This window comes from Vombatus ursinus, unplaced genomic scaffold (assembly GCF_900497805.2).
Source record: "Vombatus ursinus unplaced genomic scaffold, bare-nosed wombat genome assembly UNPS02014807.1, whole genome shotgun sequence".
In the NCBI taxonomy this organism is placed as follows: Eukaryota; Metazoa; Chordata; class Mammalia; order Diprotodontia; family Vombatidae; genus Vombatus; species Vombatus ursinus.
The window spans coordinates 23,828,413-23,845,612 of record NW_020954585.1 but is presented as its reverse complement, the minus strand read 5'-3'; the positions used below and the strand labels follow the sequence as shown (position 1 = coordinate 23,845,612).

At 51.2% G+C, this 17,200-nt stretch overlaps 1 protein-coding gene across 9 annotated transcripts in view; it reads right to left on the bottom strand.

The window, feature by feature from the left end:
- RAI1 (retinoic acid induced 1) overlaps positions 1 to 17,200 on the bottom strand; it is a 309,205-nt gene that overhangs the window by 5,978 nt on the left and 286,027 nt on the right. For 8 of the 9 annotated variants that reach the window (XR_003570211.1, XM_027874447.1, XM_027874446.1 and 5 more), the window contains 2 exons: positions 10,530 to 16,386; positions 5,046 to 5,139 (listed from right to left, as the gene is read on the bottom strand). Coding sequence is in view for 8 of the 9 variants with exons in the window: in XM_027874447.1 (XP_027730248.1) it covers positions 5,046 to 5,139; positions 10,530 to 16,370 (5,935 nt within the window). In the remaining variant the exon portion in view is untranslated. Of the gene's footprint in view, positions 1 to 5,045; positions 5,140 to 10,529; positions 16,387 to 16,669; positions 16,780 to 17,200 lie in introns of those variants that run through there. The other variant, XM_027874451.1, reaches the window with a different exon arrangement.

The following is a 17,200-nucleotide window of genomic DNA, read 5'->3' as shown; positions in this document are numbered from 1 at the left end:
TCCTCCTCTGCTCTGACCATATGTACTCTAGGGTGAAGGCTGGCTGAGTATAAAGGACAGAAAAGCCAAACACACACACACACACACACACACACTCTCTCTCTCTCATGAATACATTCAGGGCAAGGAGAAACACTGAGGCTGAATTTCTCCCCACACTAGCCCCACCACAGTGAGCATTCCTCAAGTCTCCTGTTTCACTGCTCAGCTCGTACCACAGTGAACCACTTTCAGCAGAGAGGAAATGTTTACCAGGATAAATCTGCCACGACTATGCTGTCCCCCCAAAGAACCTGCCTTTAATTTCCTGACTTTTTTAAAAGGAAGGAAAAATCCCATTACCCCACTTCTGACACCAACCATTCCACAGAACTGTTTATGATGTTCTTGAGTCCCAGAGTGTCAAAGGCAGGGCAGCAAATCAAAAATTGGCCTGCAATTGGCAGTAAGAATGTGCTAAGAGATGATGCCGAAGTCACTTGTGGTTTTATTATTATAATTATTTTTATTTTTACTTCTTTCCCTGCAGCTTTTAGCAGGGTACTATTTGTATTGAATTGTGGTTGGCTCTGAGTTCTGCAGAAAACCAAAAATCTTTCCACCACCATGATGGAAAGCAAGAAACAGCATTAGGATGGACTTCAAAAATTTATAGGCCCAATTCTCTGTGTCTCTCAGTCTCTCTCTCTCTCTCTTTGGTACACATATACACACACTTATATATACACCCATGCTCACAAACACAAGTGCTCACACTTACACAAATATAGAGATTATGATATGGTCAGATATAGAAGACTTCGGCCTTCAGTGATACTCAACCAAAAGGGTTTGACTAAACCCATATCACTTTAGTACCCTAAAACAGGGGGTTCTTAACCTTCAGCTACGTAAACTTGCTTTTAAAATATTTTAATTAACTGTATTTCAATATTATTCAATGTATTTTACGCATTTAACAAGAGTCCTCTGAGAAGGGGTCCAGAGCATCATCAGACAGCCAGAGTCCAAGACACAACCAAGGCTGACAAACCTTGTTCTGAAGACAAGCCCAAGAGAGCCAACAGGAAGCAAGACAGGGAGAGCAAGTGGAGTAGAATGTAATCCTAAACCCTAGCTACAGGTATATAACCAGAGCCATAACTAAAGAAAGGGGACTAGGAGTGGCCTCAGGGCAGGAACATTTTAGGGTGCCAAAAGTATTATTCTGGGGTCACTTCCTCTTCTGCTCTCTCTGGTCTGAGTTCCTGTCTCAGGACCCATCACCTCCGTGTACCTATTTCCTCACTCCTCCCCCACCCTGGCCCCCCAGGTGTGAGCTCAGGCGTGTCACTGGGCTTCTCAGACTCCCAGGTCTTCATCTGTAAAATATCTTGTACTACCTCCTTCACACAGGAAACATCACATAAATAGACTATCTCCTCCCAATGAACCAGGGCTAGGCCAAACTGTTTTCTAGATTTGTGATGATGAAATCTTTGTGAGTCAGGTCCTTTTTGCTATTCTCCTCAATTCTGTCTGTTCCAGGAATCCCTGGTTAATTTTATTCATTCAAGGCAAGGTGGGGGGTGGCGGCATGTTTTGTCCGAGAAAAAGGTTTTTTGCAGGCTCAAGATCATAAAGGTAATCAGTTAGTCCCTGGTTCACTTATCATCAGGATACCAGAATCCTGCTAACCCCTTTGGAATTCCCTCCTTTAAACCTTTCAAAAACCCTCCATCAAAGACTTGGCTGGGAAGGCACACACAGGTACAAAGCACTTCCCACAGGAGTTGGGTATATGTACACAACAACCAAAAAAAAAAAAGTCTTTGTTTCAGAGAAACCTGGGAAGACTTGTATGAACTGATGTAGAACAAAGTGAGCACAGCCAGAACAATTTATACAAGGCCAACAACAGTGTAAAGACGAACCATTCTGAAAGACTTAGGAACCCTGTTCGATCCAATAACCAACGATTATTCCAGAGGACTCATGATCATACATGCTACTGACCTCCAGGGAGACAGGGAATGAGCTTGGTGTACGGACTGACTTTTGGGGGGTTTTTTTTTGGACACAGACAATGCAGAAATTTGTTTTGCTTGACTGTACACGTATGTAACAAGTGTTTTATTTTTCTTTCTTCCTCAAGAGCAGTTGGGAGGGGCAAGGGGAAGGGGGTGTTGATTGGGAGGGAGATAAGATGGGGTTTTTCATTAAAATTTTTAATTTGAAAAAAGAAAGAGGAAAAAAACGAGACACCTTCAACTCCACTGGGTCAATGATTATTTCACCTTTTTAGAATCTGTTTTCTAGATGATGGCTGGTCAAGGTGGCCCTGGGGCAAAGAGGGAGTAAATTCTTTACGCTGTGGTTCCAGAGGCTTTCCAAGGAAAGTGTTCTACCCTCTGGAGTCTGGAGGGGGACACTATGGTATGTGGGTACAACTCTTTCTTTGAATGAATCAAATTAAAATTAACTAGGGATTGATGTAATCCTGCATGTGGAGCATCAATCATAAAGTCAGTTTTGGCAGTTTTCTCTCCTGTCACCTAGACTTCATCCTTAGGGTGAAGCAGGGTGATGACGGTGCTAGGGAGACCTGAGCCTCTGGGCAGTGATTTAGGGAAGTAGCTGCTGGAGGAAGGAGAGGGAAGAGTCCCCCATTTGTTACTAAAGTGCACCCTGAGGTTTATGTAGACATTCAATTCATACCTCCCACTACCAAGGCAATGCTTAGGGACTGCCCCCTGCCCTCTTCTATATACCCCCATTTCAGGATTCACTTTTGTGACCTCTTTCAAGCCTATCCTTGACGATCAGTGGAAACTCATTTTACTTTTGTTCGTATTTTAAAAGTTTTCAGGGTGGGGTACGGTGTACGTGTGATGATTTTCTAGCTCACACCCCTCAATGTCCAAAGGATATCCCCTTGCACACACCCCGTAAGACAACCCCACGCTCAGCAACCCAATTCACTCAATAAGCACGAACATCCAGGGAACGTGCCAGCAAAACGTCAACACTCCAAGCCAGGATCACCAAGGGGAGCCTGTGGGCTGGCAGCCAGTCCAGGACAAAGTAGGAAGAAAGAGAAGAGGCTCTTTCCTGAAGACGGCCAAAACATCCCCAATTGAGTGCACTGCTGACAGCACCCAGAGGCAAATGCCAGACAGAAGAGCCACCCGTGAGCTGCCATCACATCATCACACAGAAGAAGGTCATCTGCGGTGGCCTTGACAGGCCATCAATGGGAAGGTTTCCTCACAGCCAGTGACCACACTGGAACAACGCAGGTCCATCCGGATAGGCATACTAGGTACTTAATAAATCTTGAATTGAATTAACCTCCCTTGTTAATTCACATAGCCCCAAAACCAACAGTGCCCTTCCAGAAGGGTGTGTGTGTAAGACAGAAACCTAAGTAAGCTGCCGGCTGGCTTTACTTGTTCCATGGACATTTGGGGGTGCTGGAACTTCTCCTTCGTGGCCACATCTGGAGCCACTTGCATCAAATCCCTCCCATAATCATCCCTCAGTAAGAACCTGAAGTTGAGGAGTCTCTGCTGACCTGAGGCCCCAACCTTCTATAATAGGAAAGCAATTTCTTGCTACTCTCTGAAGATCCCGCACCTGAGAAGGAATGTAGTTGGAAGTGTGTCAACCTATTTCCTTGTCGACAGATGAATTCCTCATCTGGCAGGCTCCACCAGGGAGGGAGGGGAGAGCCCTGAGGATGGGGGCTGCATACTGACCACTGTGTAAGGATCCCGAGGCTACCGACTGCCAAGATTCAGTCGCTCATGACTCAGGTAATCCCAGACAGGATGTTGTCCAGGATGTAGCAGTCATTGACCCTCTGACACAGTCATAACTCTCTGGTTCTTTGGTGTGTTCTCAGTCTAAGACCTCGAGCGGCTTACAGCCACAGAATAAGTCTTTTCTCAGAGACACGAAACACAAGGAAACACATCCCAACAAAGTTGCCCATGTAACCAGGCTATCCAGAGCTACACTCCTCCGCTACAAAAAGGTTTAACCTGCTTCTCTCTTGGCTCTCCCTTTTTGACTGATGACCAACCGCTCTGCTTTTTTTATTTTATGAGGTAATAAAGAAGACAGGTGCTCCATTGCTGGCTGGATTATGGCAGCCTGGAATTGGAGCTCTGCATTTGATTTCTGGGGGCTTTTACTGTGGTTTACATGGTTCACATGGTGGAAAGGGGTAACCTTACATGGAGGCAGAGCAGATTAAAAACATCTATGCTGCTGATGCCTAACTTCTACCAGTAGCATTCCTTTGAGTAAAACCCTCTTCCCTCATCAATCCTAGTCCTTCTAAAATGAAAATTACTGGGGAAGGAATGATGAGTTTATCAGATCTCCTTTTTTCCAGGTGACCAAGAATGAGCATTCAGGATATGATGGGAGCACTGATGGATGTTAAAAGGAGGGAAGAGAGTGAAGATTAACTTTATCTACTCCATGATTTTGCTGAGGCACAACTCTACATGGAGGAGCAGCTTCTAATCCCATCAGACAATAGGGGAGGAGGTTGTGGGACTGGGTTAAAGAATGATAAGGATTAAGGTTCTGTTTGGGTTGAATCCAACGGGCTCTGAGGTCCCTTCCAGCTTAGAGGTTCTCTGATTGAAGGCAAGAGGGTCCTGGGAAAGAACAAGGACCACAAGTTGTTTGTGGGGAGGAGCAAGGTCTTGGACATTAAAATAGAAAAATGCTAGGGAAGGAGGCAGGGAAACCAAGAGTCAAAATCGGAACTAGGTTTGTTAATAGTTCTGAGGGTGTAGGATCAGAACAAGTCAATGTCTGAAAGGAGAGGAAAGCCAATGTGCTATTATAGGGTTAAAGAGGTTAGGGTGGCCCGAGAGGCCACCTGAAATGGTGCCCATTTACCCCTCTCCCTCTCCTCCCACCACACACACACACCCACAGCCACACACACACACACACCCACCCACACACCCACACCCACACACCCTCCCATGGTCCCCAGAGTGGTATGAAGAGGGGCAACAAGAAGTCCTGGCCCCATCCTCCCTTACCTGTGTCACTGGCACATGCGTAGTGGTAGGTTTGGGGGCATCCTTTGTGGCAGCAGCCAAGGGTGGCACCTACTTGCTGGCAGCTGGAACATCTCTTTACATCCAAGAAAGAGGGAAGCAGTAGAGAGGAAAAAAGATAAGGAATTCAGTGGCACTCAGAAATCCAAATTTCCTGGTGGATCAATCAGCTTGCTATAACTTGGATCAACCAAATAGACTGTCCTTCTGGATAAGCCATTAGTTTTCCTGGAATATTTTCTTTCTCCAAAATGAACAGAGTGAAACCTGCATTCAAATCCTTCCTCTGACACTTACTCAGATGTATGGCCATGGACAGTCTCTTAACTTCTCTGAGCCTCAGTTTCCTCTTCTATAAAATGGGAACAATAGTGCTTGTGGGAAGCTCCCTCACAAGATGGTTGTAAAGTTCAAATGAGATAATGAAGGTAAAATACTTTGCAATCTTTAAAACACTATGTAAATGCCCATTATAATTTTAATAAGCAAACATGGACAATTCTGGGAGATAACCCTTTCCAAATTAATCAAAAGTTCAGAAGACGAGGCTTCAGGAAAAGGTTTCCAAGTGGCTGAGGTCCTTGAGCTCCCTCTTACCCCTCACAAGTTCCACCAGGACAAGGTCCCTTGCAGTCAGCCACCAGGCGGCTGTCCTTGGGGAGCACATGGTACTCTCTATGGCCTCTCCTTTGGGTCACATATTGGGCCCAAATCATCAGGGCCTAGATTTTTGTTTTGTTTTTTTCCCCCCATGCCTCACTCCTGAGAAAGAGTTTCTTCCCTGGCCTCTACGGATTTTTCAAAATTGTCCTGGAAGATTCCGAGGAAGGCACCAATTCGTCTCAAATCTAACCTATCCTTCAGGGATGTGTGGAGAAGCCAGCCCTTCCCTTTCACCCTGAGAATGAATCGGGGGCCCAGAGCCCTCAGAACAAACGGCAGCAAGTCTCAGATGTTTACTGCCGGAACAAGAGTGCCTCCCTGAAGGAGCCTTTAGTTATCAAGAGACAGAGAGCTCTTGTTGGTGTCCAGAGGAAGGACAAAGGCCATTTGCCCCCACCTCCTCATCCCATTCCCTCCCAGGACAGAGATGGCTAACTGCCAGGGAAGCATCTCCCTATCCTGGGGCTGCTTACTCATACATCTGGATGGCTGTCCACCTGACGTATGTCTCTGGGGCATTAATCTCTCTCTCTCCCCTCTGTGTGCCTTCTCCCATCTCCCGACACTGTCTGGAACACAGCCTGCGTCATTGGGAAGGAATAGGGTATCTAATTGGGAATTAGCTAGAGAGCAGCCACAATCAGTTCTGTTGCCTAGATGGAGCTCTTGGCTGGATTCTGTCTCCTCCTTCATGATAATGGCCCCAAATCTGAGTGGGCTGATTTCCCCAAGCTGTCCAGACCCATATTCAAGAGGTCAGGCCAGAATGCATCATTCCCAAGGGTCTAAAGCCACTGTTCCTGTATCCAGTGGCAAAATGCCCCCTCTCTAAAAAATGATTTTGAATTAAGGGTTGATCATGAAGACAAAATGTCTGTGTTAACACTGCAAATGTGATGTGTATGAGGGTTGCCCAGGGCAAACTGAAAGTTGCCTTTATGCCTTTAGCATTCAAATGTATATTGTGGGGGAAAAAATCCCTGAATGAAGATAATGTAATGGGATAAAGTGTACTCTATCCAAGTGAGTGTGTTCGTGGGGAGGGAAAATGACATAGGAACAAGAATAGAACAGATATCTAGGATTCACTATTGCAAAGTACAGTGAACAGGGCCTTCCTGCAAAGTACTAGCTGGTGAGGGTGGATGTAAAATATATATATCCATCCATGTATATATGAGATGGGGTGGTGCCAGTGGGGTACCAGCTGACCCTATTGAGGTGAGGGGGCTGATTTGTTGGGACAACAGTTTGGACCAGAACCCAATGAGGGTAAACCCAGGGCCCAATCATGAAAGGACCTCACTCCCCTAGATACCAAAAGGGGCTTGGGGGGGGGGGGGTGGTGGAGAAAGGTGAATCCACCAAGAACTGTAACCTCATTTGTCAGAGCCCAATAGCCTAAAAGATCTTAGGGCTGGATGGGCTGTCTTCAGTGCTTTACACTTCTGCAAAGAGTAGAGTATCAATGTGAGGCTGCATTTTAGATGGAATTCCACTACAGACAGTGAAATGTGAAATGGTGGGGAAAGGGCTAGATTGAGAAGCAAGGGATGTGGGTTCTAATCCTAGCTCAGCCACTAATTCACTCTGTGACTCTGGCCAAGTCACTTTACTTCATGTGTCCAGTGAGGGGCTAGGTGGTCCAGTGGAATGAGGGCCAGATCTGGAATGAGTTCAAATCCTGCTTTGCCACTTAGCTACCTGTGTGACCTCAGGCCACTCACTTAATGTCTCTGGGCTGGTCTCTTCATTTTTAAAATGGAAGAGAAGGGCTAGACTAGATCTCTAAGGGTCTTTCCAGCTTAAAATCTACGACCTTGAAATATTCTCCAGGATATCTTCTAGTTCTAATACTCTGCAATTCTATTACTACATGTAGAATGAACATCAAGATTGCCCCCACTTGCTGTAGTAAAACTCTGCTGTGCACATGAACTGCTAAGTGCTGGACTGTGGGAAGAGATGCCATCTTGGGGGTGTGGGCTTTGACAAAGACCACTCTTGGGTGGTTCATCTGAACTCTACCAGTCACTGGGAAAAGATGACAATGCCCTATTCTGTGACATCTTCCTCCTCAGAAAAGTACATAAAAGGCAAAGTGAGCCCCAGGCTCCAAAGCAGATGCCCACCTGCCCAACAGAATCAGCAAACTTTTCTGGGAGCCAATCTTTCAGGCATTTCTGAAAGGTAGATGGTGTGCTACTGTCCTTGCATATGTCCCAGGACATGAAAAAGCAAGGGCAGGATTGAGTCCTTTAGCATGGGACAGGTTTGCACCCAGCTCCTCCTTTCCAAAGAGGAGAAGGGGGAAAGGCAGTGGGTTCAGGATAGTCACTGAAAGTGGCTCCTTGGGAAAGATAATTCATGGAATAAAAATAGATGCTGGGGCAAAAACTGGAACCGGGGTATGTTCTGCCAACCATCGCCTGCCCGTGTCTCTGTCAGCTGAGACTGAACCAGGCTTTGCTGCTCTGCAGGTTTCTTAGATCCTGCCCAAGCCACCTGGAGGGATGACACTGGTTCAGTGGGGGGAGAGCTGGTTCACAGGTAAGCACCCTCTTGGCATCTTAACACGAAGTTAAGATTAAGTTAAGTTCCTGCAGAGATGCTGTTCTTGACCTGCTCGCTCGCTCCCTCCCCCCCGCGGCATCCCCAGCTCAGAGGGAGCACCAGGTCTTTCTTTTGGGGAATGAGGGCAAGCCAGAAAACAGGAAGGAAAAGTGCTCATTTGCACCTGTTCTTGACTCCCACTTCAGCTGGGGAGAAAGAACAGGGGGCAGCATCTGACATTGGGTAGGAAAGCAGGCCAGCTCTGAAACTATGGGGAGGCGGGAAAGTCCTCTCATCTTAATTTCCACAGAGGGAAGAAACCAAAGGCAAGATCAAATATGAAAAAGATAGCGGGCAAGAAGTGTAGAAGTAGAAACGAACAAACAAATAAGAGGTGAGGAACATGAGAAGAGGACGAGTTGGGGGGACTGTCCCTTAAATATGCCTTTGGCTCGCCCACCTCCATGCCTCTGCCCATGCCTTCTTTCCCTAATTAGACTGCAAACTCCTTGAAGAGAAAGGCTGAGCCTCATTCAATTTCATATATCTCATACCTCCTAGAATAGAAATGCACATGGCAGGCATTTGACAAAAATTTTTTTTTTCTAAACTGAATAATTGACAAGAGAAGGGAAGGACTGGGTTGGCTACATAAGAACCCAATCACCTCTTTCTTTCTCTCGTCATGAATAAGGCAGGAAATGTTTCTTAACTCTATTTGGCCTGAAAACCAAGTTCCTCCCTTCGGCTAACTCACAGACAAGCCCAGGCCACCTACAGACCAAAATATAATAGAGACAGTCACGTCAGCCTCTTCCACAAATACACTAGTGCCTGTCCTTCAGCTGAGCAGCTGGCCCAACATTCTCAGGGCGCCTCAGTAGGATGTGGGGGAGTTGGATGCTGATCCTGAGAGGGTCTAAGTTATACGGAACAGTACATGTTGCAACAAAACCAAGGTGACTCATATTTTCCCTCTGGCCTTATCTTTGGTGCCATGACAGCATTAATTTTGACTGGCCCTTTAATGGCTATTACAATAAAAGAGTAGGACCTCATTTATGCGACCCCCTCCTGTTATATCAATATCTCCGTCGTCTGATCATGGTGGACAAGAAGGGTCCTCAGACGTCACTGTGGTCTACCTAGATTGTCTTACACTCAGTGCTTGATTCCTATCATTTCAGACATAGAAGATTTTCTCAAAGCTCCCTGATGCTGGGTAGAAGTAGAGTGGGGTGGGGGATTAGGGAGTGCAATCTGGTTATTTTTATTTTAAAGATGAGGCAAACCAAGGCAGGAGAAAGTATGTAATGTTGCAAGAAGAAAGAAAATTGGGAGAACATAAAGCAATGTGGATTTAATTAGCTGTGTGATATCAGTTGGGCAAGCCATTTCCCTACTCTGAGCTTCAATTTCTTTCTCTGTAAAATGAGGAGATCGGGCTGTATGAGCTACTTCCCTCTAGTTTTAAAAGTCTTTGGTTCTAAGTGAACTGGGACAAGGAAACACCCAACACAGGCTGAGTCAAAGGCAGAACAAGAACCCATGGTCTGTGAATGACTCAGTCCCAGGCTCCCACAACAAGGCTGCACCCCAAGTCTGGGCAAAGGGCACAGTGATGGGAATGGGAAAGCCTTACAGGGGAGCAGGATTCCCCCAGCAAGAGAAATGCTTGGGGATTTCTCTTTCAGAAGCCAATGTCACAGTCTGGGTAGGAAATCCTAAGACTCTCTGGAGATGCTTGGAGGGATATATCCTGAATCTGGTGGGTCTGGACCTACCTTCATCCCTCCACTACTTTTAAGGTCTGGCTTCCTTCAGATGCTAACGTCAGCCCTCTTCACTTTCTTCCCTCCCCTTAACAGACATCATTCCCCTATTCCCCAACCCAAGTTAAGGAACTAGTTAACGCTGCGTGTTGGGTTTGATCAGGAGAACAACACCCTTTACAATTGGCCAGGAGAATTTTCTAGTGGTGTATCAGGGCTTCCCAAGGCATCCTTCTGAGTACTAGGGAGGTGTCTTCTTATCTTCAAGTGAGATAATGTTTGTTCGGTGCCCGGCGGGTAGTAGGTGCTTAATAAATGCTTATTCCCTTCTGCTGCCTTCATCCCTGTGCTTACTATATACAGGGAAGGTGAGGCCCCAAACCAGGGGAAGTGCTCGCTCAGCTGGGTCAGGACCTACGCTCCCAGCACCCAGTCCCCACAGCTCCCTCCATGCTCCACCCCAGGGAGGTAGTCTTACCACATCTGCAGCCGTCTTCATCGCCTCCTGCAGACCAAACAGCTTCCCGGCCACCAGGTAAACACCAGCAGTCCATATGGCACAACCCTCATGCACCCAGTGCTCCTGCGTGTCTCCATTCACCTCTGGCGGCGGCGGCGGCGGCGGTGGGGCCTCGCTCTTGCTGCATTCATGCTTCCTTGGCTTGTCGGCCGGAGTGGTGGCCATAGAGGTGGCCTCCTCGTCTTCGGTCCTCTGCTCGTCACAGCAGTAGCAGCTCTGGAGCTTCCTGTAGAGGCCTCGGGAACTTGACCTCAGAGTGCTCTGCTTTGTCGAGTCAGCAGTGACATCCAGCCTGGGTGGCTTCCCAGGGCCACTGGCAGCCAAGCAGTGGCTCTCCAGACCTCTGAGTGTTCTCTCCAGGGGGGGTGCGGCCTCCTCCCCTGGTCCCTCTGCCCTGACTTTCTCCTTGAGTCTGGACTTCTTTTTGGGCAGGCAGTCCTCAGGGTAGTAGGGCCCACAGAGGTCCCCTAGGTCTTTGTAGTTGGCAGGGTTTTGGCAGAGACAGCAGACCAGGCAGGCCGCACTCAGGGTTTTGGAAACCACAGGCCCCAGGTGCATTGTGGATGAGAGGGGCAGCACAGCTCGGGCCTGCAGGGAGGCCCCCCCTGGGAGGGTGGCTAGGGCAGAGGAGGAGGTGGTAGGAGAGGCAGCAGAGGAAGAGGAAGAGGAAGAGGAAGAGGAGGAGGAAGAGGAGGAGGAGGAGGAGGAGGAGGAAGAGGAGGAAGGCTTCTCCTTTCGGGGCTTGGGCTCTTCCCCAGGGGAGTTGACCACAGTACAGGTGGTAGTGAACTCATCCTTCTTCTCCACCCTCACATAGGGGGAGAAGGGTGGGGCTCTGCTATCAGTCCGAAGCCTTTTGCAGGAAATATACTTGAGTCGGATCTCAGGTTCAGCAGGATCCAAGGGGGGAGCATGCTGCTGCTGCCTTCGCCTTTTGGCCCGGCTCTTGCACTGGGAAGCCACGTTCTTGGCCTTGCCTCGAGTGAGCCGTTTGCGCTGCCGTTTGGAGTAGCCGCCGTTGTAGCTGGCCTGGCCGGCGGGCTGCTTCTGGGCCCTGGTCTGTGGCTGGGAGGCCCTGCCCTCGGGGGGCTCTGAGCTGAGGCCTTTGTCCTCCAAGCTGGGCTTCTTCCCTCCTCCCCCTTCCCCGTCCTCCCCGCTGTCGGCCAGGGCACCCCCCACGGCCGCCCTCTCCCTGGAGGCCAAGAGCAGGCCTGGCGCCAGATGGGCTCGCTTCTCCAGGGGGAGCCTGGCCAGGCCCAGGGCTGCTGCCTTCCCCTTACGGCTCCTCTTCTTGGTCACCAGGCCGAGACTTTTTGCAGCATCCACGCCGCCGCCGCTGCCGTGCTGCGGCTGCCCCTCCTGCTGCTGCGGTGTCTCTGGAGATGAGCAGGCCTCACCCTTGAAACAGTCAGAGGACAGTTTCTTACTGTTCATTAGTTTTCCTTTTAAGGATCTGTTGTTGGAATTTCTGCATAATTGCTCTGCTCCGGGGGCCGCGGGAGGCTTTTGAGCCATGCCCGGGTTTAAGGGCCTCGGTTCTCCCCCAGCCGGGCTGGCACCGGCCTTCTTTAGGGCCCTCTCCTTCTCGGGGAGGGAAGGGCTCAGAGGATTACTGTGGGTTGGAGCCACCACTGCCGCGGCCGCTGCCGCCGCCGCTGCGGCCGCTGCCGCAGCCGCCGCTGCCGCCGTGGCTGTTTTGCATGCAAACTTCTTCAGGCTGGGAGAGGTGATCTTCTGCACGATGGCTTCCAACTTCAGGCCTCTGCCCTTGCGGGGAGGCAGGACCTTGGTCTTCATAGCTCCCTGGAAGGCAGCTCGAGAAGTGATTTTGATGCAGACGTTGGGGGTCTCTGGAGGAGGGGCTTTCAGGGCGGGCTCACAGGTGCCCTTGGTGGACTTCGCTTTTTTGGGGCTGGAGATCCTCTTGAAGAGGCTGGGGGAAGCCTCGGCCTTCTCCTCCTTGATGTTCCCGGGGCTGCCTCCACTGCGGAGAATCAGATTCCTCTTCTTTGCTGGAATTGGGGACATGAAGGTGGACTTCCTCTTCAGCGAGTGCAGCTGGCGCTCGGGCAGCTTGCCTCCCACGCTAGGTGCAGGTTTGGGGAGCTTCACCCTCCGGTTTGCTTTCCCCTCTTTCTGGGCACTGCCAGGCATCTTGAAGCTGGGTGGTAGGTGGTTATTAGAAATGAGTTTCTTGGCAGTTTTGCAGTTTGGCAGCCTCCCTTCCGCAGGCCTCCTCCGCTTGGGGTGAAAGAGCTCCTGGGCTTTGGTCCGAGACCGGAGGATCATGGACCTCTGGTCCTTTGCTGGGGTATCTGGGGACTCAGTCTCCTTCATCTTGGGCCCCATGGAGCTGTTCTCTTGGGCTAGGCTGGGCACTGGCAAAGCTGCAGGGTCACTGGGGCTAGAAGCCACCTTAGGGGACAGTTTTCCTGCTCTCTTCCCAGACTTGAAACTGGCCCTCTGTTTCGTCCCCAGCTTCTCAGGTTGGGAGGATGCCCCGGTTAGGCTCGGTGGGTGGGAGCCGGGGGTTCGGGGCTCATTGAGGGCGGTGAAGGAGCGGGTACACATCCTGGGCAGCCCTTCGGCCACGACCCTCCCGGCAGGACCCAGCTGGCCAGGGGCGCCGGCCCCTTCGGTGTGCCCCTGGGGCTGTCCCGTGCAGGGCTCTGGCAGTGAAAGGTCCTTAGGCAGATCTGGGGCTTTGCAGCCAGACTCTTCTCCCTCTGGCAGCCCTCTCTGTACCCGCCGGCTCCTCAGGCTCTTCCCTCGGGGCAGCGGCCCTTTCTTGGCCAAAGTGTTTTCGGGCAACGCGGGCTTGTTCAACTTCCCAGGCAGAGGGGCACTAGGGGTCAGATTCTCAGGAGGCGCACTCTCATTCTCGGTTGTCCCTTCCTCCGGCTTCATGTGGGACAGAGATGACTCAAACCAGCTCTTCACCTTGGACTCTGTACCCACAGCCGGACCCAGCAGGATGACCGAGTCCCCGGAGAGGCGGCAGGGAGAAACCCAGTTGGCCTTTGGGCTGAGAGACTCGTCGGGCTCCTCCTTGGTGCAGATCAGTGGGGTCTTTGGGGGAGATGGATCCTGCAGAACAGGTCTTTGCTCGGGGCTGGCCAGGAGCTCGCAAAGGGAGGAGTACTCTTCCGCCTCCAGGTCTTTCCTGTCCGCGGAGGGCAGCAAGGAGATGTCACTGAAGTCACCAGCCGGGCAGCAGTGCCTGCTGTCCTCCAGCCATCGATCAGCTTTGCTGGCCTCCTGGCACCCCAGGATGTCGTCCTCCTCCTTCACTTCTCTGACCTCCTCCTGCTTGAAATCTCTTGCCTCCTTCTCACTTGCTGGCTCTCCCTCGGGGAAGCCCATACAAACCGTATCATTTGTTTTCTCTTTGCTAGCTCCCTCGGGAGGCTTCCCTCGACCCAGTCCCTTAGGAAGCTCTGTGGGGTGTAGACCCCATCTGGGACAGGCATCCCCCAAGTTCTCCTCTGGCCAAGCAAACGGGTTTGCATTATCACCAGAACCCACCGAGTCAGCGGTCGTATCGGGAAAGCAGCCAAAAGCAGCCGTCCCAGAGTTAGACGGAGCATCTGGGAGATTCGGTTTGGGACCATATGGAAGAGAGCAGGGTAATTTCTTGGTTTCGGGCATGGTGAACCCCACAGGGGGATCCTCAAACAGCTCCTCGCTGAAGTCCTTGGTACTGTTGCCTTTGTTGATGTGGAGGGGATCGGGCAGGGTTTCTGCCTCGGCAGGGTGGGACCAGGCGTTCTTGCCCACAGGGTCTAGGCAGGTGTTGTGGTTCTCTAGAGAGAAGGAGGACTTGCTGGGGTCCTTAGTCAGGACAGGAGACTCACTCCAGCCTTTATCAGCCTTTTCACCGATGGCCTCCTGTAACACGATGATCTCCGAAGCCAGCTCTTCCTGGGACAGGGCACTGAGCAGCAGACGGGGACATTCCCGGTCGCTGGCCACAAACTTGGTAAAGGTGTCGAGGGGCAGACTGCTATGGAGGCTCTGGAAGGAGTCATCAGACTTGGTGGACATATCATCGGGGGAGGTCACCGAGCAGGTGGAGACTGACTCAGGCTTGGCCTTGGAGTTGCTGTTGACCCTGGCAGGGCTATTCCGGGTCTGGTTACAATACAGGAAGGTCCTTTCCAGGTGGTCTTCTGACCCGCTCAGGTAGTCTGCCTCCTGGGCTTCCGCATGAATGGACTGTGGGGTGCTGCTAAGAGGCTCTGACAGAGGGGTGCCCACAGGTTCCGCAGAATAGCTGCCACTCTCTGGACTGCAGTGCTGACCTTTGAGCTGCTCTGGGGTCCTGGGAACCAGGTTCTTAATGCCCTTCTTCTGGGGAACAGTAGATTTGGACATCAGAAGTTGCTGCACAGTATTGGAAATATTCTCCACTTGCGAGGTCAGAGCAGTCAGGCTCTGCAAGCTGAGGTCTGAGAGCAGGTTCTCAGGGATTTTCTCCTTCTGTAAATTCTTGCAGTTCACCGCTTGAGCATCCACCGAGCTTGTCCCGTCTGTGGGGGAAGGGTTCAGGAGGGGCATGAAGTGGCTGTGATCTGTGATGCTGGCAGGGAAGGCGCCTGTGCTGAGTGTCTGCTGGCTGTATTGGAAGTTCTCCAGGTTGGGCATCAGTGGGGACGGAGTCGAGCTATAAGACGGAGAGCGGCCCATGGACCGTGCCGGGGAATGGCTGGAACTGGGACTGAAGGTCTGGTAGTACTGCTCAGGGGTCCTCACTGGGGTGTCTGGCTGGCAGTAGCTCTGCCCTTGCTGATTGTAATGTTGGTATTTGGCTATGTTCTGGTAATGAAGCGTTTCTTGGGCATGGTGTCTGCCCTGGAGAGCCTGCTGCTGCTGTTGCTGCTGCTGCTGCTGCTGCTGCTGCTGCTGCTGCTGCTGGTCGTAGCTGATCCTGCCTGACTGGTAGCTGTGCAGGCTTTGTACCCTTTGCCCCGGAGTCAGGTTGGCGTTGCTAGCCAGGGACCTTTCATGGGGCTGGCTGGATGGGGCAGTGCAACTCTTAAAGGAGTGGGCTCCTTGATTCCCCCCTTGGACAGCCGAAGAGAAGGTGGAGGAAGTAGGGAAGGACTGGGAATGCTGGGGGAAGTGAGAGCCCTGGGGAAAGGCCATGGGGGCGATGTCATTTTGGATCTTCTGCCTTTGGAGCTTGGGGTACGTCAGGGGGTTCTGCTGCTGCTGCTGCAGCTGCTGCAGCTGCTGCTGCTGCTGTTGCAGCTGCTGCTGCTGCTGCTGCTGTTGCTGCTGCTGCTGTTGCTGCTGCTGCTGCTGTTGCTGCTGCTGCTGGAGGTGCAGGGAGTGAGTCCGGAAGGGCAGCTGAGTGCTCTGCTCCTGGTACTGGCGGCTTCCGGAGGGCACGACTGTCTTTTTCATCAAGTTCTCTTCATACTTGGCTACCCCTCCTGCGAGGGCCTGCTGCTGGGCTCCCCACGTCTGCAGGCTCTCCTCTCCCGAGTACCGGGCTGGGTAGGGACTGTTTTCCTGGACGTTGTAACTGGAAAAGGTCGGTCTCCCCTGGAGTGGCTGCTGGCCAGGAATGGGCTTATTCCCTCGGTGGTATTTATCGGCGGCCGCTGACGCGGTGCTGTCATAAGCCGGGTAAGGCTGCTGACTGTAGTACTCTTTGGCCAGCAGCCTCTGCCTCTCGCAGCTCAGCCCTGCCTGGCTCTGATGCCTGTAATTCTCCAGGCGTGATGAATCTTGTGAAGTCTGCTGGTAGTTCTGCTGCTTGCCATGGAAACCACACCTTTCTCGAAAAGACTGCATGGCTCAGGCTGGTTATCTGTGAAAAGAAAAAGAGAGAGAAAGATGGCAGGGGGAGGGGGGAAGAGGGAGAGGGAGAGACAAGAAACAGAGAGGATTCAAATGGACCGTGTTCTTTTCCCTCTGAAAGCCGTGCCAGTGTTTGGCGTGTCTACTTCAGCTGCTGCCGTTCTCGTGATAAAAGCCCTTTGCTCACAGAGCAGAAGCGGCAAGCACCCTGGGTCCCCACCTATTTCCCCCTCCTTTCTATCCCCCTCCTCCACCTTCTAAAATATTCTCTCCCCTCTGCTTTGATTCCTCACCAGTTGTGCACATATTGGCATTTTCTGTGTCCGTAATGTTGAGCTTGTAACTCCAGCCTGATCATTCCTTCCAGCTCGGCTTTGCCAAGAACCAGGCAACCAATGCAGGTGTCTGAACTGGCTGACTTGTATTATTAGGTCGCCCAATAGCTCACACTCCTGCTTTTTTCCTGCCTCCCTGCCCTTTTGCCATCTGCCCTCCCTCCTCATTTGTCCCCCAACACTCCCCGCCCTGCGCCCCTCCCCATCATCCCTCCCCGTTTTTCCTTTGACAGATCAAAATCCCATAGTAGTGTGATTCCTGCTTATGCTTTCCCTTGGGATTTCTGGATCCTGTAATCTAGTAGCAGCATTTGAAATTTCCAGTTTGACCTAGCCGTGCTGGGCACTGAAACCAGCTCATTCAACTGGCAGGTGAAAAGTCATTTTGACTCCCTGCTAATGCATCTCCTCCCCCTACTGAGCACGCGCTTGAGCACCACATACACACACACACACACACACACACACACACACACACACACACACACA